Below are 21,821 nucleotides of genomic sequence, written 5' to 3'. Positions count from 1 at the left end.
ACCAGGCAACATCCTGGTAAATCTTTTCTGAACCTTTTCCAAACCTCCACATCCTTCTGGTAGTGTGGTGATCAGAATTGAATACTATATTCTAAGCGCGGCCTCACTAATGTTCTATAAAGCGTCAACATGACTTGCCAACTTTTAAACTCAATACCTTGGCTGATGAAAGCAAGCATGTCGTATGCCTTCTTGACTACCTTAACTTTCCTCTCACAATCTGAAAGATGTGCTGCTTAGGTGCATTGGTCATGCTAAATTCTCCCTCGCTGGAGTGTGGCGACTAGATAATTTTCACAGTAACTGCATTGCAGCGTCAATGTAAACCTACTTGTGACACTAACGAATAAACTTTAAACTAGGCACAAATTTTGTGAGAAAACGTGAAGAAATTTGGCCTTTTGGCATAACCCAGCTGCTGTGGCCTGCCAAGCCAGGTCATGCATTCAGGTTGCAAGTCCTAGTGTGTTACTCTCAGCTCCTGTTTGTACATGGTGATTAGCACTGTTGTCTCACAGTGCCAGAGCCCTGGGTTCAATTCCAGCCTGGAAGACTGTATGGAGTTTGCACATTCTCCCAGATTTGCTCCCACACTCCAAAGATGTGCAGGTTAGGTAGATTAACCATGGTAAATACATGGGACAAAAACAGAAAATGCTGAAGAAACTCAGCTGGTCTAACAGCATCTGAGATAGAGTAGAGGCAAGAGTTGCTGTCAGACCTGCTAAGTTTCTCCAGCATTTTTTTGCTTTTGTTTCAGATTCCTGCATCGGCAGTATTTTATCTTTATCCTGGTAAGTAATTCTGGGGAAAGTGCTCTTTCAGACGGTTGGCGCAGACTGGATGGGCTTGAATGGCCTCCGGCACTGCAGGGATTCTTCCGATGGGTGGTATCTGCCCCTTTATTGCAGAGACCAATAAGGAGTACGCGTTTGGTGACGGACAGCTTTAGTAGCCTATCAGACAATAGTATGACTGACCATCCAGCCAATCAGAGCACGAGGGCAACAGCGGGAAAGAAACGGTCAAATGGCGGCCTGAGAGTTGCTGATTATTCCAGATTATTTCGGGGTTTTCACAGTTACTCTTCTAGTCCTGGTCTTTCGCAAACGGACCCCGGAGGCTGAATGTCCCAGTGCCGCACTGAGGGAGTGCTACACTTTCGGCGGTGCCCCCTTTTGGATGAGGATGTTAACCTGAGGCCTCTGTCCACAGACACACTGTATTTAAGGCAGGGGAGCGAATTCTTTGTGTCCCAATTGATATTTATCCTGCAATCGATATCTGAAAACAAATTGCTTAGTTTTTATCACATTGTTGTTATAGGGCATAGCTATGCTCAACTTGTACTGAGTTTAGAGGCTGCACTTAAGAAGTACATCACTGGCTTTAAGACACTTTAGAACATCCAGTGGTCATGAAAAGCGATGCTTAAAACGCAAATCTTATTTGCTGGAAGTGCTGAATTACCAATTGGAAGATGTCCCACTACGACCACCTGCAGCTTCTTCGAGATCAGAACAAACGTTTGCTGCAGAGACTGAGGGTGGAACGGCTCAGAGCTCCATGGAAAGTGCTCCTGCCCTCTGCGAGTGGTGATGGAACCCGTCTAACTAACCTCAACTCAGTACAGAACAGATGTGCTGTAGACTTCCAAGCAGACAGCATTGGCAACAAGTTTGAGGTAGGCATAGGTTTTTGTAAGCTAATCATGAAAAACCTGCATCTCATTTTTATTCTTCAATGCAAATACTAACCATATTAGCTTTTTAAAAAATATTACTAGTTCAACACAAATGCTGTGGTATGGAGATGCCGGTATAGGACTGTAGTAAACACAGTAAGAAGTCTCACAACACCAGATTAAAGTCCAACAGGTTTGTTTGGTAGCACGAGCCACTAGCTTTCGGAGTGCTGCTCCTTCATCAGGTGAGTGGGATTTCAGTTCATAAACAGAGCATATAAAGACATGAGCTCAATTTACAAAGCAATGGTTGGAATATATCGAATGCTTCCCGGCAGGAACAGCACAAGTTAAATACAGAGTAAAGTTCCCTCTACATTATCTCATCAATCATGTCTGGGGCAGTACAAGTTAGATACAGAAAAAGTTTCCAGTTCTATCTTGCCACTACCCCTCTCTTGATCCCTCTACACTAATTGTCCAACATCAGTAAACTGAAATTTTTTCCAACTACATTTTAGAAAGTGAGAAGCAATTGCTTTTGATCTCTACCGTAAACTCTGTTTCCCATCCACCGACTCCAACCCTTTCCTTGGATATTGTCACTCTCCATAAACTTGAGTTAATTCAAAGCTTTACTGCCTGCGTGCTATCTCACGTCAGGTCCCCTTTCCCATCAACCTTGACTAACTGCACAGATGAGCACCGTATTGATTTTAAAATTCTTGTTTTCAAATCTATATATTGTTGCTCTCCTCCCTGTTTCTAATCTCTACCTGTCTCTTAACCTCTTCCAGCCCTAGTGCCCTCAGATATCTAAGCTCCAACAATTCTGAAGTCTTATGCATTCCTGATTTTAACTATCCTACCATTGCCTTCACTTGTGTAGGATCTAAGCTCTGATGTTCCCTTCCAAAATTGCTCCGTCTCTACATTCTCTTCTAACCTGCCTCTTTGAGCAAGCTTTTAGTCATTGGCCTTAATATCTCCTTATGTGACTCAATCCCATATCTGTTTCATAATGTTTCTGAAACACTTTGGGGTGTTTTGCTTAGTGAAGCAAATACTTTAATGAAAGGTGCTTTATAAATGAAAATTTTTGTTGTTCATTGATCTCACAGCTGCCACCCTCTGGTCGCTAACTGAATTATCAAATAATCTGGATTTTGTTTTATTCTTTTGTGGGACATGGGCGTTGCTGGCTAGGCCAGCATTTATTGCCAATCCCTAGTTGCCCGAGAACCATTGGGAGTCAACCGCATTGCTGTGGATCTGGAGTCACGTGTAAGGACGGCAGATTTCCTTCCCTAAAGTCAACCAGATGAGTGTTTGTGACAGTAGATTCCTAATTCCAGACATTTTTTTAATTCCACCACCTGCCGTGGCGGGATTCGAGCCCAGGTCCTCAGAACGCTAGCTGAGTTTCTGGATTAATAGTCTAGCGAGAAAAACACTCAGCCATCCCCTTCCCTATTCCAATTCTTCTCCTGCAACTAGTGGTGCACTAAGGCTGACTTTCTGTCTGTTTGCATAGTTAGTAATTCCAGGAATAGTTTAATATTTTAATGCCAGAGGCTGATAGCTTGTTTCTTATTACTCAGCGTGGCTGACCAGGTGTCTCTCCTGCTCTTACCACCAGCCATTGGTGTATTGGAAGGATTTGCACATTGACGCATTCAACCTGTTTGGCTGTATTACAAATGCACCTTCTTTGGCATCAAGTTCTGGGGTGGAACTCAAACCAGGTGCTTCTGGCTCAGAGGCAGGGATGCTACCATTGTGGCATAGGATCTCCTATCTGGATGTTGCGCTGTTTGATTTGAGTTACATTTTCTCAGCTTGTATATGCAATTGTGGCTCTGTACCTGTGAACTGGATTTGAATTCAATGTTTAAGGCTGCTTATCCCCCTGTGTTGTCACTGGCCTCAACACAATATCCTGACCTCTTTCAGCACCAAATTGGCAGTTCACTGAAGAATCACAATTTGAAGGACCAGGCTGATTCAGAATTATCAGGACAAGAAGTGTATGTTGATGGATCAGAGCAGCCTGGTGAAGTGGCTGTGACTGAATACCAAAAGAGAAGGGAAGCATCTCACACCACACTTTACAGTCCCTCGACAAGCAAAGCCAAGAAGCAAAGCTGGAGACTTGGAGCAGGAGATGGAGCAGAAGTGGAGCTGCTTGACTGTGCTGAAGCTGAGGCCAGAGCGATTCCCAACATTGAACTCAACTGTTTTTCATCCCTAGCTCTGTCGCCGAAAGGTAGCATCATTTCAGTGGAGACACTGAGCTGCAAAAGGGGCAAACTAAAGCCGCAGCCCAGACCTAGAAGCATTCCTTGCAAGCTGCTGACTGATGGCCATGTTTCAGAACAGCTTAAATATTCAACACCTTTTACCAAACCCCCTTCTGCCATGAGGTTAATGAAAGAGCCTGAGCCCCCAAATCTGTGGCAGTCAAACACAGGTGGAGCGTACTACGAGAAAAACACCCCGAGGCATCATTCCTGTTCCCTGCAGTCCCTCTGTGAGGACCCAAAGGCAAGGTCGCCTCTGTATCTGGACTGGCTGTTGGATGAAGGCAATGATCGACACAGGGAGCAGTTCATCAGACATACTTGGAAGCCAAAGTCGATCCTCTTAGAATCTCACAGTAAGGTGGCAAAGGTAAGAGGCCTTCCTCATTTACTACTGACATTTGATACTCCAGTGTTTCCTGGTTAAGCACTTCAGAGCCAAGAGCATCTGTAGAATCAGCTTTTACATCAACAATTGGAGTTATACTGTGTTGTAGATAACCAGCCACATTGCTAGCCAGAGTGGATGGATACAGCAAAGTTACAGAGTTAGAGTGGAGAGGTACTGGAACCTTTATAGGACAGGGAGTGAGCCTGGAATGACCTCAATAGCTTCTCAATCAAAGATTGCATTAACTGACTTCTTCCTTTGCTGTTTGGCACTGTTGGGTACACTGTATGTTGAGATCTGCACCAATCATCACAGTGGGCTGTTTGTTGCAGATCTACTTTTGGTCAATGCAGCTCAGACTATTAAATTTTCCTGCTTAATTCACAGCCGGATGACATGGGTCAAGTCACATTCCTGTCTCCGCAAGAGGAGTCTAGCCTCAGGGCAGAGGTTCAGGCGAGGCGACCCTTTTTGGGCTACGATTGGATAGCAGGTAACGTGCTGGGCTACTTGCAATTGTCTTATGTCTTTAACTGCCCATTTGGCTGAGGGGCAAGTCTATGTTTTTCAAGCGATCTTCCTTTTGCACTGGCTGGTATTGCTCTTAATTTCTCTTGCTATGTTGTGTAAGCTCTCTAGAGCACAAAATCATTGATATTTGCTTGCTGCTTTGTGCTCAGGCCTGATGGACATTGACTCACCAATGTCAGAAAAATCCGAGCAGTATTTTATGGAACTTCAGGACTTCCGACGGGTGAACAAGGAAGAATGTGTGCACCAGGAGTATATGGAGTAAGTGCGAGTTAATGGTGTCGGGGATGAATGTGTGTGTGCTGCAGAAGTAAGCAATTGCAAGAGTTCCCCCAGGTAGTGTGCTAGGCCCATTCATTTTCAGCTGCTTCATCATTGACCTTCCTTCCATTATATGGTCAGAAGTGGGGATGACTGTACAATGTTCAACATCATTTGTAACTCCTCAGATACAGAAGCAGTGTGTGTGCACATGCAGCAAGACCTGGACAGTATTCAGACTTGGGCTGATAAGTGGCAAATTTGTGCTACACATGTACATGCTAGGCAATGACCATCTCCAACCAGAGAGAATCCAACCATCGTCCCATGACATTCAATGGCATTACCATAGCTGAATCCCCAACTATCAACATCCTGGGAAGGAGCTATCATTGACCAGAAATTGAACTGGATCAGCCCCTATAAATACTGTGGCTGCAAGAGCTATTCAGAGGCTAGGAATTTTGCAAAGAGTAACTAGCTTCTCTTCATAGCTGAAACTTTTCAGCCCAGGCAACATCCAAATGAATCACTTCTGCCTCCTCCCTAGTGCAGTTTCATTCTTCCTATAATTGGTAGTAGCTTGACAAGTGTTTCATACAGCTCCATCATAACCTCCTTGCTTTTATAAACTGTGCTTGGCTAATAAAAGCAAGTATTCCTCCTTCTTCTGCCTTCACGGATCTGTGGCCATTCAATCCATGGTCCCTCTATTCTTTCTAGCCTCCTACCATTTATTGTGTATTCTCTTACCTTGTTAGATCTCCCCAAAATGCATCACCTCATACTTTTCACAGTTAAATTCCATTTGTCAGCACTCTGCCCATCTGTCTGTCTCATCTATATCATCCTGTAATTTAAGGATTTCCTCCTTGATTTTTGCCAAGCCATCAATTTTCGTGTCACCTGTGAACTTTCATACCTCCTACTTTCATTTCTAGATTATTAATGTATATTGTAAACAGCAACAGACCCTGTGGTACACAACTGGACACCATCACAAAAACAATCTTCAACCATCACCCTCTGCCTCTTGCCACTAAGCCACTAATTTTGGATCCAGATTGCCAAATTGCTCAGCATCCCATGGGCTTTTACCTTCTTGACCAGTCTCCCATTTGGGATCTTGTTAAAGGCCTTACTGAAGTCCAAGTAGACTACATCAACTGCACTGCCCTCCTCGAAAAATTCAGCGAAATTCGTTTGACGTGATCCCCTGCTGACAAAGCTATGCTGACTATCCCTGATTCAACCTTGTCTCCCCAAGCAGAGATGACTTCTTTTCCTCAAAGTCTTCCAATAATTTCCCTGCCATGGGAACAGCACTGCTTGACTTGGAGCTGTAATCGCCATTCCTTCACTGTCATTGGGTCAAAATTTTGGAGCACCCTTCCTAACAACACTGTGGGTATGCCTACAGTAAGAAGTCTCACAACACCAGGTTAAAGTCTGACAGGTTTATTTGGCAGCACAAGCTTTCAGAGCACTGCTCCTTCATCAGGTGAGTGAGGACTTGTGTTCACAAACAGGCATATACAAACACAATTTACAAGATAATGGTTGGAATGCGAGTCTTTACAGATAATCAAGTCTTAAAGGCACAGACAATGTGAGTGGAGAGAGGGCCAAACAGAAGTTAAAGAAGTGTGGATTGTCTCCAGCCAGGACAGTTAGTGAGATTTTGCAAGCCCAAGCAAGTCTTGGGAGTTACAAATAGTGTGACATGAACCCAAGATCCCGGTTGAGGCCATCCTCATGTGTGCGGAACTTGGCTATCAGTTTCTGCTCAGCAATTCTGCGTTGTCATGTGTCGTGAAGGCTGCCTTGGACAATGCTTACCTGAAGATCAGAGGCTGAATGCCTGTGACTGCTGAAGTGTTCACCAACAAGAAGAGAACACTTCTGCCTGGTGATTGTCGAGGAGGTGTACCTACCCCACGTGGACTGCAGCAGTTCAAGAAGGCAGCTCACCACCATCTTCTGAAGGGGATGGGCAATAAATGTTGGTCTAATCAATGATGGCAACATCCTGAGAAAGAATAAAAAATAAACCTTTCAACATAACTTTATTTTCCATGACTGCCCTTGAGGACTGCAGTGATGAACCATTTTAACGAGCAGGAGGAGTATCATTTAAAGATTCGCAGATGTGAATCTTTAAATGATACTCCTCCTGCTCGTTAAAATGGTTTAAGGGAAAGAGGTTGTTTAGTTGATAACTACATGGCCGATTGTTTGTGCTGTCATCTCTTTTAGTCAGTCTCAGTCTCAATCATTCTGCTTCATTTATGTTTATATAAAAAAAAGTTATCTCTCTTTTTGTGTGAGAGAACATTCCCTGATTTCTGATTGGCTGGATATCACAGCCATGGACAGATTGTTTGATTTAACTAAATGTTTCCAAAAGCCAGCCATGCAGGGCGGTTAACAGCAACAGGAACCCAGGCCCTCATCAACTCGGGGATTACAGATTAAAAATTAGGAGCTCTGACTGATTGTGTTTGTTCTGTCTCGAGTGGAGAGTTAGGATTTGGTTAATGACGTAAGTATTGAGAACAGTGGTGGGCCATTCATCTTAATCTTTCACTTTTCAGGGCGGAGGAACTCACTGACCAGGCCGGAGTTCAGAAGAAGCTTGATTACAATCGCCACCTTCACCAATGTGAGTAACCATTCTGCTTGGAAATTGTTAAGTTTGGAAGGTTTCATCCAGTGAGGGCTGGATGGATAAAGGTACTGTGTAATATAGTATAGTGGATGGGATGTTTGATCTGTGCTATAGGAGCTACAACTAATCACGGTATCTGTTCTAGGGAGGGTAAATCATCCGGAATTCCTGTTCCTGATCATACTCTAATGCTTGTTTAGCTCAGGTGTTAAGAACCGCATCAGGTTTGACTGTGATACCTCAATTGTCAAGTTGCCTGCTGACATTAACTTGAGGCAGACACCTTAAGATTGGCTGTTTAAGTGAGAAGTCATTGCTGGTATTTGTGGAATTGATGCTGGATTAAAATAATTTATGTTACAACAGTAACTGCATTTCAACACTACTTCATTGGTTGTGAAGTGCTTTGGGATGTCAGATGATTCTGAATGATGCTATAGAAGTATGTGTCTCTTTTTTTGCTTTGGTTTGCATCTTCAGGCTGGAAGAGAAAATGAACGCCAGTGAAGTAAGTGACTTGTGGAGAGGAGGGGCCTGAGCCCCAGGGAGAATCAGCAGCTTCAAGGGAAGAGAAGATCTGAACTCCTCGATGTTCTTGGACCATATTTGAAATGGACATTACATTGCCACTGCCCATAGCACAAGCACACATTTTAAAAACTGAATGTGATTCCACATGTTCACATACCACAGAACCTGAAACTGAGTGATTATGATTGTTGGCCCCAGTTGAAGGGTGTTTTTATAAAGAGGTTATTGAGAAATTACAGAGCAACCCTGCATAGTGTCAAGGTTCAGGCTGCAGACTCATCAGCTGCAGTGATTTTACCAGTTGAAAACTGCGGATCTACGTAAGATAACATTTTCTGAAATTTCTATCTGTGATTCTTTCAGGCACTCATTCCTACCGTGTTAATAGTCGCCTGTTTGCAGTCCCACTGGAATCAGTAGCAGCCTGTCCCATCTGTAAAACACCTAAATCAAAGCAACCACACACAATGGACGAGCCTGCATATATTCGGTGAGACTCCATCCATCATTGCATGCACCACAGATCAGTTTCAACTTTACATTGCCTAGGTTTAAATTTTAAGCACAAGGCTATTTATAAGAACAGCAGTCATCATGTCTGAACCACAAACTAAGGTGAGTTTACGACCAGGAGTTGTTGAGAATATTTCAAAAGACTCTACTGAAACTCCAGGTTCATGTTTCGCTTGCACTAATTCCCAGAATTTGGTTTTGTTTTCAGGTAAAGAGGGGTTAGAGGCTAGATATAATGTGATCACGTCACAATGTAATTCACTTCTCATTTTAAAGGCATACATTCTATTCTGCTTTCTATATTCCTATTTTAAATTATCAGTCTATATTTATAATTGAAACTGTAGCCAATGGGTGCATAGAAGAATTATTGAGTAACAGATTTACGTAGTTCCCACTATAAATATGGCCATAGGAATTTACAACGGCAAGAGTTGACAGGAAAGCAGGCACAGATGTAAGATTATACACTAGGACCCCATTATAATATCCATGGAGTTCCTATCTCATAGCTGGTACCCAGCACTTGGGCTTGCTCTCATCAGCATCAGGACCAGTATTGCATGCAGATGCCTACAGCTTCCAGTCCTTGTGCTACAAAATAAATGAATAAAGCAAGGAATGTTTAAAATCAACCTCATAACTAAATGGTTGTCTTAATTTTTTTTAAAGTAGGTAGCTGTATTCATAGTTGGAAAGGCTTTTGGCCATATTTACAGATGGACTCATGTTACACAGAGTTCGACACTGTAGCAGACCGCATTATAACAGGATCTCAGTGTATGTCTATTATTCAGGAGTGTCATTAGGTTTGGAATAATTTTGGAAAATGGCAAGAAGCACTCAAAAGGTGAAGATACTCAAATGGAATAGGGAAAATTTCAATGAGCTGTAAAGGGATCTGGCTCTGACCTCGGTCATCCACTGGATGACTAAGGCTTTAGTAATAAAATGAAACACAAAAATGGAATTAATGATTAATGATGGGTTTATAATCCAATAAAGAATCAAGAGCATTAGAAATATGACCAGAAATGAGACATTCAGGCCCTTGAGCTATTCAGTAAGATAATTGCTGAATTGATTGTTGCCTGAACTCCATTTTCCTGCCTACTCCCTTATTACCTATGACTTCCTTGTAGATCAAAAAACTATCCAACTCAGTCATGAATATATTCAATAACCCCAGCCTCCACTCTTCTCTGGAGTAGAGAATTCCAAATAGTAATGACGCTCTGAGAGGAGAAATTCATCTTCATTTCTGTCTTAAATGGGAGACCCTTTAATCTGAAACTGCTCCCTTGTTCTAGATTCCCCAGCAGAGGAATCATCCTCTCAGCATCTACCCTGCCAACCCCTCCTCAGAGCCTGATACGTTTCAGTAAGATCACCTCTGATTCACTCACTGAGTATAATCCCTGTTTAGAAAAGCATTCAGGATCTTTGGCTTTCTAAGTAGGGGCATAGAGTACAAAATAAATTAGTTATTCTAAATCTTTATCAATCACTGGTTAAGCCATGGCTAATTCTGGGCATCGTCTTCAGGAAGGATGTCATGGTCTTGGAAGATTTACTACAATGGTACCAGGATGAAAGATATAATTATGTGGAAAGAGAGAGAAACTGACATTCTCTTTGGAGCAGGGAATATTCAGGGACGATTTAATAGAGATGAAAATGATGAAGGATTTTGATAGAGTAAATAAGGAGAAACGGTTTACAGTGGCAGATGGATTGGTAATCAGAGGACATAGATTTATGGCAACTAGAGAAAAAACTAGAGGGGACAGAAGGAAATCATTTTACTAGGTAAATTATAATCTGGAATGCACACCTAAAAATGGCAAAAGCAGGTTCAATAAAAATCTTAAAAAGGGAATGGTCTTATTTCTAATATTCTTGATTCTTTATTGGATTATAAACCCACCATTAATCATTAGTTTCATTCTTGTGTTTCATTTTATTACTAAAGCCTTAGTCGTTCAGTGGATGACCAAGGTCAGGGCCAGGTCCTCTGATTACCAATCCATCTGCCACTGTAAACAGTTTCTCCTTATTTACTCTATCAAAATTCTTCATCATTTTGAACTTCTCTATTAAATCGCCCCTGAATATTCCCTGCTCCAAAGAGAATGTCAGTTTCTTTATCTTTCCACATAATTATGTCTTTCATCCTGGTACCATTGTAGTAAATTTTCCAAGACCATAACACCCTTCCTGAAGATGATGTCCAGAATTAGCCAAAATGTTGCAATTCAGTGTGGAAGGTTTGAGGAGTGATAGGAGTTAGATAGCTTTTTCAAAGAGCTGGCACAGGTATTGTCTGCCAAATGGTCTCCTCTGTTGTGGGTCTCTGATAGCTTCCTCCGTAACATGAAATGTAAATAAACCAATAATGTACCAGCAACAGTGAAATAGGAGTACATTAGTATGATTGGATGTAAGAGCCAGTGATAACTGTCTCGTCTAACTGTGCAGCGAATGGTAGCCAAGAACTAAAACACATACTATGGTCCAGGCCCTGCTGGTATACATTAGCCATGTGTACTTTGTACGTAATGCATACTAATTAATTGTTTGGTTGAAGACATTTAAAACTAAAGTCACTGATCCTGGTTAATAGAAAAGAAAAATGAAATAATGGAATGCAGTTCCAAAATATCAGTAACAATCCCTAAATCCTGAGTAATAGCAACCGATTGAGTAACCTGTAGTCCTGGGGCTTTTTTGTTCTTTCTGAGTCTGGTGCGTATGTGGCTCACTCACTCATTCTTTTCTCTTAAAAACTGAAAGTGATTTTGTTTCTTGGTTCCCTCATGTTTATTATCAGTGAGAAGAGAAAGCTGTGTCACCTTCTTTCAGCATGCACATTGAATTGGTAATTACAGTGTGAGACAGATATTGGTAGTAACTAAAATAAAGCAGTAAGGTTTTTCAAGTGTTCCTGTGTTATAAATTTTATTCATGGCCCTGATAGTTGCTCTCAGTTTACAGGTATCAATTTTGGCTGGGATCTGTAAGTGGTTGTGTTCTCATTGAGAGCAGTATCTGGGCTAGGCTGCGAATTGATTTGACTTATTCTGTGTTTGTACCACGTTCAGAGTCAGCATCCCCAGATCTACACTGCTCCCTTCGCACAAATACAAGCCACACCGTAGGAAGAGCTTTGATCCCACTGACAGTCTATCACTGCCGTCGGTACGTCTTTCACATACATACTTACTTGAACTTTGTCAGCCATGTCTAGTCAGTTATACCTGAGGATCCTGGTTTGTGATTGTAGAATTCTAGGTACCCTGATTGTGACCAAGTTGACGGTTCCAGTGGCTATGATTATATGAATGAAATTAGCCATGTGTTGGCAATTCTTTTTCTTCTAGCATTATTGCTCATGTCAAACTGCTTTTCAGGAAGTGGTGGTGAGCTGCCTTCTTGAACTGCTGCAGTCCATTAAGTGTAGGAACCCCACAGCATTCTGAGGAAGGGACTTCCAGGATTTTGATCTAATGACAGTGAAGGAATGATGACGTAGTTCCAATGATGGTTTATGGCTTGGAGGGAAGCTTGCAGGTGATGGTGTTTCCAAATGTCTGCTGCCCTTGCCTTCTCATTTGGAAAGATGTCGAGGGAGCTTTGGTGAGTTGCAGTAGTGAATCTTATAACATAGAAAGTTCACACTACTGGTTAATGTTTACATTTATGGGAGGGATGGCATCAGGCGGACTGCTTTTCCTGGATGGTGTTGAGCTTCTTATTGTAGGTGCACCTATCCAGGGGGGTATTCCAGTACACTCTTGGCTTGAGACTTGTAGATGATGGACATGTTTTGAGGAGTCAGGATTTGAATTACGTACCTCAGAATTCCCAGCCTCTGGCCTGCTTTAGTAGCTGTAGCATGTATATGGCTGGTACTGTTCAGTTTCTAGTCAATGGTAACCCATAGCATATTGGATAATGGGGAATTCAGCAGTGATGATGCCATTGAATGTCAGAGGCAAAGGTTGGATGCTCCCTTGTTGGAGATGCTCATTGCCCGGCACTTGTGTGGCGTGAATATCATTTGCTATTTATCAGCCCGAGCCAGAATGTACTCCACGTTTTACTGCATGTAGACTATGGACTGTTTCATATTTGAAGAACTGTGAATGGTGCTGAACATTCTGAGCTTATGATGGATGGAAGGTCATTGATGAAGCAGCTGAAGATGGCTGAGGCAAGGATAGTGCCCTGGGACTGAATTGATTGGTCTCTGGCAGTCACAGCCAACCTTCCTTTGAGCCAGGTTAAAGTTTATTTATTATTCACAAGTAGGCTTACATTCATGTAGTAATGAAGTTACTGTGAAAATCCCCTACTGTGACTCCAACTGCTGGAAAACTTTCCCTCTGATTTCCTTTGACTTTAGTTTTGTCAGGATGCCTTAATGCCACATTCAGTCAAACACTGACTTGATGCCGAGAGTAATCACTCTCATCGTGCCTCTGGCATTCAGGTCTTTTGTCCATGGCTGGACCAAGCATCTAATGTGTTTCAGGTTCGAGCTTCCTTCTAGTTGACTAAAATCTGTGTCAGTCTTTTCAAATGTTCTACTCAGCATTACGCCCATGATTGGTTTGCTACAGGCATATCTTTCTTAAAATAATCACATTCACCCCTTTTGTGACTTGTTCCTAGTCTTGCAATCTCAGCTCACAACTGTGGAGTCCACAGCATTGAGAAAGTGTGGCAAAGGCAAATTGCAGGCAGAGATAAGAGAAAAAAAGATAATTGGAAAATATAGTGAAGGAAGAGAGAGAGACAAAAACAGGAACGGAGAAAATGAAAGAACAAAATGGAGGTGTGCAAGACATGTAAACTAGAGCAAAGGTGAAAGAAGAAATACAGAAAAATAAATGTCACAGAACTTGTCTATTCATGTCTTTCATAATTTCTTTAAATATTTCCAGGATTTCCTGTGACAGATTGAGAGCCCACTTAATTGCCTGGAAAGTATCACCTTTCCTAGCCTGCTATCTGATCTGATCGTTTTCTTTCATTAATGCTGACAGAGAGACTAGCTTGGAGCTGTTGTTTCCAAGCCACCGCTAGATGCAGAGATCTCAATTATAAGTTTTAACAAAGGAAATAATGTTCACTGCCAACACAGATACAACTATATGAAGGTTGTGAGACATATCAGGTTGCTGAGCTCAGCAAGTCCCCAGGATTTCCTTACCTTTTGTTCTGGTATAGAGAACTTTTGTTGAGTTAGCAGTATGGAACAATAATTAAGCAGATTAGTAAGAGGAAGCTCACCCATCCAATCACTTCTGGGACGAACATGCAAATGAACATCTAGAGAAGGGCAGTGTTGGACTTGGTTGTCCCTTGTACACCATTATAAGTTCATAAGATAAAGGAGCAGAATTAGGCCATTCGGCCCATTGAGTCCGCTCCACCATTCAATCATGGTTGATGTGCCGTTCAACCCTATCTTCCTGCCTTCTCCCCATAATCTTTCAACCCATTATCAATTAAAAATCTGTCTAATTCCTCCTTAAATTTACTCACTATCCCAGCAGCCACTGCACTTTGGGGTAGCAAATTTCAGATTCACAACCCTTTGGGAGAAGTTATTTTTCCTCAACTCTATTTTAAATTTGCTACCCCTTATCCTAATTCTATGATCTCATTCCAGAATGCTCCACAAGAGGAAGCATCTGCTCCACGTCTACTTTAGCTACACATTTTATCATCTTATCAAAATGTAAGTGGTTGTTGTGAGCCTGATCTTGCATTGTCTTGCTTTCAGCACTGTCTTTTGGGCTGGGAAAATACCATGTCCTCCACCACTCCTGTTGCAAACACCCTGGACTTGCGCAGTACAGTGGAACCCAAAAAACCTTCCTCACCAATGGACCGTAATCTCTCCATCCTGGTAAGATGCTAATGCTGTGATCTGTCGTTGATAATGCTATGCCAATACATGTTTCTGGGGATCTGTGACTGAATGATATCACTGAGCAAAAGATTGTGGAAAATATCAAATATTTTTTAGGCTCCACAGTGTTTTGACTCTTTCATAGGAAAGTAAGATTGGGCTGTTTAGCCCCTGGACCCTGCTCCACCATTCAGTAAGATCATGGCTGAACTGGTTGTGGGCTGAACTCAATTTTTTTGTCTGCCCGTCATAACTCTTGACTGTCAATCAAAAATCTGTCTAATTCTGCCTTTAGTAAATTCAATGACCCAGTCTCCAATGCTTCAGTGGAGAGAATTTCACAGACTAATCACCCTCCAGGAACAGAAAATTCTCCTCATCTCCATCTTAAAAAGGAGGCCTCTTATTCTTAAACTGTGTCCCTTAATTCCAGATTCTTCTACAAGTAGAAACATCTTCCTGTATCTACACTGCCAAGTTCCATCAGGATTTTGTGTTTCAGAAATATATTGACTCATTATTCTAATAGAACCCATGACCAGTAACACAGAGTCTCTTAGGTGGACAATCATACTTGTAAGTGAGTGATCACCAAAGAAGATAGGCCCAACCTGTTCAATTATTCTTTAAAGGATGCATCCCTCATCCCAGGAAAATGTCGAGTGAACCCTCTCTCTGAACTGTTTCTGATATAATTATATCTTTTTTCAAATAAGGAGACCAAAACTAGACACATTATTCCAGATGTAGTCTCATTAAGGCCCTGTATAATTGGGTGATAACTACAGGGACTGCCCCTGCCTATAATTCCTACCCCATTAGCAGAGGTCAACAATACCTTCTCGCCATACCTGCTTGAACTAATTGATCTATCTCTTGACTTTCCCTCACTTGTAAAGGACCTTGGAACTGTACAAAATGTATTGATTGATTTTTCTCTGATTCTTACCTTTGTGTCCCACCACATTTGAACCCTTTAATGAACAATTTGTCCAAATCAACTTTCTCAATTCTCTTCATAATTTTTAAAACTTAACTAGATTCATTATAGGTGGTAACCAACACCTTGTAAACTCTGAATTTCATTACACAGAAGTAAACAATTGTTTTTTTGCAGCTTTTTGAAACTGAGTCATGCATTTAAGGGGGAATTAAATGAATGTGATTAGGAAATGTAGTGAACAAGTAATTGGAAAAACAAAACTTGACTTCTGTTGGCAAAGAATGTCCCTCTATTCTCCATTTTCTTTGAAGAAAGAATTGAACAGTAACGTGTGTTTTGTGCTTATGTTCCAGAGTGCTGCTGCATCTCGTGTGGCTGGAGGTACCAGGTCAGATGAGCTGTTAAACCTTTCACGTTTGACAGACTACCAGTTTCAGAGGCTGAAACTGGACAGACATCATTCAACATCTATCCTGTCTATTAGAACCTGACATACACACATTTATGTGGAAGCTGATTCAATGCTTGACCTATGTTGCAATCGCAAGGATTTTTGGAATCTTTTTAATCAGTGAAATCTGGTTTGGCAACAGGTTGCATACAATTGAAAGCCCGAGTAAAGGTGGAATGAGGGAGGAATGCAGTTGGTAGTGGATGGATTCACTCTATTAACACCCTGATAAAATCCTGGCTATGCAAATCAGCCCAGCTGAAAGCAAAAAGAATTGTGAATGTTGGGATGAAATTAGGATAGGCCTGTCAGTCTCAGAGATGTGTTTTGGGTGTGACTAATCCTGACAAATATGTTTGGTTTGGAATTGCCATTTAAGTGAATATACTTGGAAAACAGTCACTGCAGCTGTGTGTTTGGAATTGAATTGTGAAATGAATAATATAAAGGTTATGGGAGAAGGTAATGTTTCAACATGCACAACAGGCCCTTCAGTGCCAGATAGATAAATGGCAGTGAAAAATTTATTTCAGCAAAAACCTTGCTGCCAAACAGTGATTTGCCTGACTGAGTTGCTGTGTATTTCTAGCAGTGCTGCAGTCTTGCACATCTCTAATCCAGACACCATATAGTGATGCTGAACACTTGATGTTGAATAACACTGTAACAGACCCATGGCGAGGCAAGGTGCAATAATGTGAAATGCAGCCAGAGGATAGCCAGTCAGATGATACTCATGATGTCTGTGTACAGGCGCTGAGAGCTCACTCTGTGTACAAGTGTTTCCTCACAATATTGAGGTATGATCTTCCTGGAATCTCAGCTTATTGCTCACTCTTAATCGGTTTGTAAGTTGTGTTGTTCTTAATCAGCTGTTGCAAAACTAATAGAAATACTATTTACACATTTGAGCCTGGTTTCCAGTAAAGATGTAAGTTGTTTGGTGAATTCTGAAGAAATTCCTGCCATTGCTGATTGTGGCTAAGCTTCCTTGGAGAGAGAGGACAGCTGGAATCAGAAGTTGCCACCAGTCATTGTGTGACTGTGTCCCTGTTTATCTGTGAGCATGGCAGTCACTCACTGTGTCAATGTGTCCACCATGTGGCTCTTATGTGTGCAGCTGCCATTGATGGACATTAACCCTTCTGTGTTGCAAATGCATGCCATTTATGGCAGGTGAGCAACAAATTGCAGTTGGTGGCTGGGAAGGTTTCCAAAGATTTTTTAATTTTTTGTTGTGTTTTTATATATATATATTATGTTTGTTCATGAGAAATCACTGGTTGAATAATTTGAAACAGAGGAAAAAGGTGATTATTGATGAGTGGTGTGATTGGAAGTGCAACGCATCAATGAATAATGTAGGACTGTTGAGGAAACTACCAGTTAGTGAGGAAAGTAAGGGAATTTTGGAATGAAATGTGGGAGACTGCTCTCCCACAGCTGCCTGATTGGAACAATTTTAGCTAATCACACTGTCCAGCAAATGTACGAGAGTGCCAGTGCCTACTGTTTAATCTTAAGAGCTCCAGGTGCAAGGCAATCTTACCTTTATCATTTTGCTCAGTGATGACTTACTGTAGGAAGCAGTGGTGAGTATGGCATGTTTGATAGGACATGTGTGTGGTCTGATTGACAGGTCAGTGAGTATGTTCAGTTGCTGGTATTTAGGTTGTGACCTCCTGTCTTTTTCTGAAACCTGAAGGTTGCGTGCTTTAATGATCGACTTCTGTTTGCAGGGTGTGGTGTTGTGGCTACTGGCTCAGGCCCTGTTATCTTTTACTAGGATCTATTTTGCACTTTGTAACTTCCTCAAAATTCTTCATTTTCATGTTACTGGACAGTGAGCTATCTCACTCTGAATATTGCTGTGCAGTATTCACTTACCTGATATGCCACACTCAACACTTTGCTCTACAATGAAAGTAAGAATATCCAATTTTTATATGACACTGTAATTGTAACATCAAATTTATTTCACATTTTACATTTTGTAAATTCAATAAAATAGTTTCAAAATATAGTCACTGTTGCAGTGTAGGAAATGTGGCTACCAATTAGAACATAAGAACATAAGAAATAGGAGCAGGAGTAGGCCATCCAGCCCTTCGAGCTTGCCCCGCCATTCAATAAGATCATGGCTGATCTGTCGTGTCTCAGTTCCACATTCCCGCCCTCTCCCCATAACCCTTAATCCCCTCGCTTATCAAAAACCCATCAACCCGCGTCTTAAAAATATTTAGCTAGGCAGCCTCCACCACCTCAACAGGCAGAGAATTCCAGAGATTCACCACCCTTTGAGTGAAGAAGTTCCTCCTCAACTCCGTTCTAAACCGCCCCCCCCCTTTATCTTGAGGCTGTGCCCCCTAGTCCTACTGTCCTTTCTGAGCGGGAAGAGCCTCTCCACCTCTATCCTATCCATCCCATTCATCATCTTATACGTCTCAATGAGATCTCCCCTCATTCTTCTAAACTCTAACGAGTACAAGCCTAGTTTATTCAGCCTCTCCTCATAGCTCAACCCCCTCAACTCCGGTATCAGCCTAGTGAACCTCCTCTGCACTCCCTCCAAGGCCAAAATATCCTTGCGTAAGTAGGGCGACCAGAACTGCACACAGTACTCCAGCTGCGGCCTCACCAATGCCCTATACAGCCGCAGCAAGACCTCCCTACTTTTATATTCAATCCCCCTCGCTATGAAGGCCAGCATCCCATTAGCCTTCCTGACCACCTGCTGCACCTGCAGGCTGGGTTTTTGTGACTCATGCACAAGGACCCCGAGGTCCCTCTGCACTGTCGCCTGCTGCAGTTTTTCGCCCCGTAAGTAATAGTCCTTCCTACCATTATTCCTACCAAAGTTGAGCGTAGCAGTCCCACAAATGGGAATGAAAATGACCAGATAACCAGTTGGTTGAAGAATAAATATTGTTCAGGATACTAGGTGAATGCCTCAGGTCTTCCAATAGTGCCACTTCATTATTACATCAATCTGATAAAGTAGATAGGTCCTCAATTTAACACCTCAAGAAAGAGGCGTTACAATACAGCAGTGTCCCTAGATTATGAGCTCAAGCCTTGAGTGAAGCATGAACCCCTAATCTGATTCACTTGAGACTCACGATCATTGAAACTTGGCTGACATTAAGGAAAAAATGCAGAGGTAAGCCTTTTAGACTTTAAACAGCTTACACAAACACATTTTAACAGCTCATCAGTCTATCACATTCTTGTGTCAACAGGTCTGATGACTAAGGAAATCATTTTCTGTGTATTGAACCAGGGGATGGCTGTCCTGTGCGTCCACTGATACTTCATCAAGCCAGTTGATAAAAAGAATATCTTCTCACACAGAGTAGACATTGCTCCATTGTGAATGTACCGGTGTTTAAATCAGACTATCTGAATCAGATGCTACAGGTGACTGGCTTCTCTCTAGTATGAATACAATAGCTGTTGTGCAGGCCCAGCTGGGAGCAGGTTGCTGCTCAAAGCTTACATATGTACGAACTATGAGCAAGAGTCGGCCCCCAAAGTCGAGTCCACCATTCATGGCTGCTGTGATTGTAACCTCCACCCCACATTCCTGCCTATCCCAATAACCTTTCCCACCCTTGGTAATCAAGAATTTATCTAAGTCTGCCTTAAAAATACTCAAAAGATTTTGCTTCCACCATCATTTGAGGAAGAAAGTTCCAAAGGCAGCCCTCTAAGACAAAACATTTTTCCTTATCTCTCTTAAATGAACAACCCCTCATTTTTAAACAGTGACCCGCAGTTCTAGATTCTCCTACGAGGAAACATTCTCTCCATACCCACTCTGTCAACCCTTCAGGATCTTAAAGGCTTTGATGAAGTTGCCTATTCTAAACTCCAGTAAACTCAAGCCTAGCCTGTCAACCATTTCTGCATAAGACAATCTGTGGATATCCTGATATTAGTCTAGTAAGCTTCTGAACTGCAAATGCATTTACACCTTTCCTTAAATAAGGAGACCAATATTGTACACACTATGCTAGATGTGGTCTCACCAATGTCCTGTACAACTGAAACGTAATCTCCTGACTTTTGTAATCTCCTTCACAATCAATATTCTATTAGCTTTTCTAATTACTTGTACCTGTTTACTAGCGTTTTGAGCTAGTTGGACACCCAGATCCCTCTGGAACCTCAAAGTTGCAATCTCACTATTTTGATTTTTCATGCCAAAATTGAGAATTTCACATTTAATAAGAACATAAGAAATAGGAGCAGGAGTAGGCCATCTAGCCCTTCGAGCCTGCCCCGCCATTCAATAAGATCATGGCTGATCTGTCGTGGCTCAGTTCCACTTTCCCGCCCTCTCCCCATAACCCTTAATCCCCTCTCTTATCAAGAACCCGTCAACCCGCTTCTTAAAAATATTTAGCGAGGCAGCCTCCACCACTTCAACGGGCAGAGAATTCCAGAGATTCACCACCCTTTGAGTGAAGAAGTTCCTCCTCAACTCCGTTCTAAACCGCCTCCCCTTTATCTTGAGGCTGTGCCCCCTAGTCCTACTGTCTTTTTTGAGCGGGAAGAGTCTCTCCACCTCTATCCTATCCATCCCATTCATCATCTTATACGTCTCAATGAGATCTCCCCTCATTCTTCTAAACTCTAACGAGTACAAGCCTAGTTTATTCAGCCTCTCCTCATAGCTCAACCCCCTCAACTCCGGTATCAGCCTAGTAAACCTCCTCTGCACTCCCTCCAGGGCCAAAATATCTATTTGCCAGATCTTTGCCCACGCACTTAACCTATCTATGCCCTCTTGTAGCCTCCATAAGTCCTCTTTACAATTTAATTTCTTACATATTTCCTCAGCTCCAGGGACATGGGTTCGATTCCTGGTTTGGGTCACTGTCTATGTGGAGTATGCACGTTCTCCCTGCATCTGTGTGGGTTTCTTATGGGCGGCACAGTAGCACAGTGGGTAGCACTGCTGCTTCACAGCTCCAGGGTCCTGGGTTCGATTCCCAGCTTGGGTCACTGTCTGTGTGGAGTTGGCACATTCTCCTCATGTCTGTGGGTTTCCTCCAGGTGCTCCGGTTTCCCCCCACAGTCCAAAGATGTGCAGGTTAGTTGATTGGCCATGCTAAAATTGCCCCTTAGTATCCTGAGATGCGTAGTTTAGAAAGATTAGCACATAAATATATAGAGATAAGGGAGTGGGGCCTGCATGGGATTGTGGTCGGTGCAGACTCGATGGGCTAAATGGCTTCTTTCTGCACTGTAGGGTTTCTATGATATCTTTGTGTCATCAGCAAATTTAGCAACTATACTACTGGTTGCTTCATTTAAGTCATTTATATTGGAAGGCCTCAGCACTAATCCCTATGGCATACCACTCGTCACTTCCTGTCAACTAGAAAAAGACCCATTTGTGCCAACTTGGCGTCTTGGTAGCTAGCCAATCTTCAGTCTGTACCAACATGTTAGCTCCTACACCATGACCTTTTATTTTCTGTAGTAACCTTTGATGTGGTACCTTAGCAAAGGCCTTCTGGAAATCTCAGTACATCCACTGGACCCCCTTTATCCACAGTACGTGATTCCTTCAGAGAACTCCAGTAGGTTAAACATTGCCCTTGCAAAAACCATGTTGATTCT

At 42.2% G+C, this 21,821-nt stretch overlaps 1 protein-coding gene across 1 annotated transcript; it reads left to right on the top strand.

The window, feature by feature from the left end:
• Positions 1-1,045: 1,045 nt before the first annotated feature.
• On the top strand, positions 1,046-18,156 carry miip (migration and invasion inhibitory protein). Its single transcript, XM_080215273.1, has 9 exons — positions 1,046-1,684; positions 3,638-4,354; positions 4,763-4,868; positions 5,056-5,167; positions 7,762-7,829; positions 8,730-8,856; positions 11,981-12,077; positions 14,671-14,796; positions 16,096-18,156. The coding sequence occupies exons 1-9, from the start codon at positions 1,481-1,483 to the stop codon at positions 16,231-16,233; spliced, it is 1,695 nt and encodes a 564-aa protein (XP_080071399.1). The 5' UTR covers positions 1,046-1,480; the 3' UTR covers positions 16,234-18,156.
• Positions 18,157-21,821: the final 3,665 nt, after the last annotated feature.

This window comes from Carcharhinus amblyrhynchos, chromosome 30, assembly GCF_965287045.1.
Source record: "Carcharhinus amblyrhynchos chromosome 30, sCarAmb.v2.hapA, whole genome shotgun sequence".
NCBI classification, from domain to species: Eukaryota; Metazoa; Chordata; class Chondrichthyes; order Carcharhiniformes; family Carcharhinidae; genus Carcharhinus; species Carcharhinus amblyrhynchos.
Note: the sequence above shows the minus strand (reverse complement) of the source record. Positions and strands in the feature narration are given on the sequence as shown.

Coding starts and splice junctions, on each gene's coding strand:
- miip (XM_080215273.1), top strand. CDS start 1,481: ATGTCCCACTACGACCACCTGCAGCTTCTTCGAGATCAGAACAAACGT. Junction 4,355..4,762: donor CTCACAGTAAGGTGGCAAAG/GTAAGAGGCCTT, acceptor CTTAATTCACAG/CCGGATGACATGGGTCAAGT. Junction 8,857..11,980: donor GACGAGCCTGCATATATTCG/GTGAGACTCCAT, acceptor TACCACGTTCAG/AGTCAGCATCCCCAGATCTA.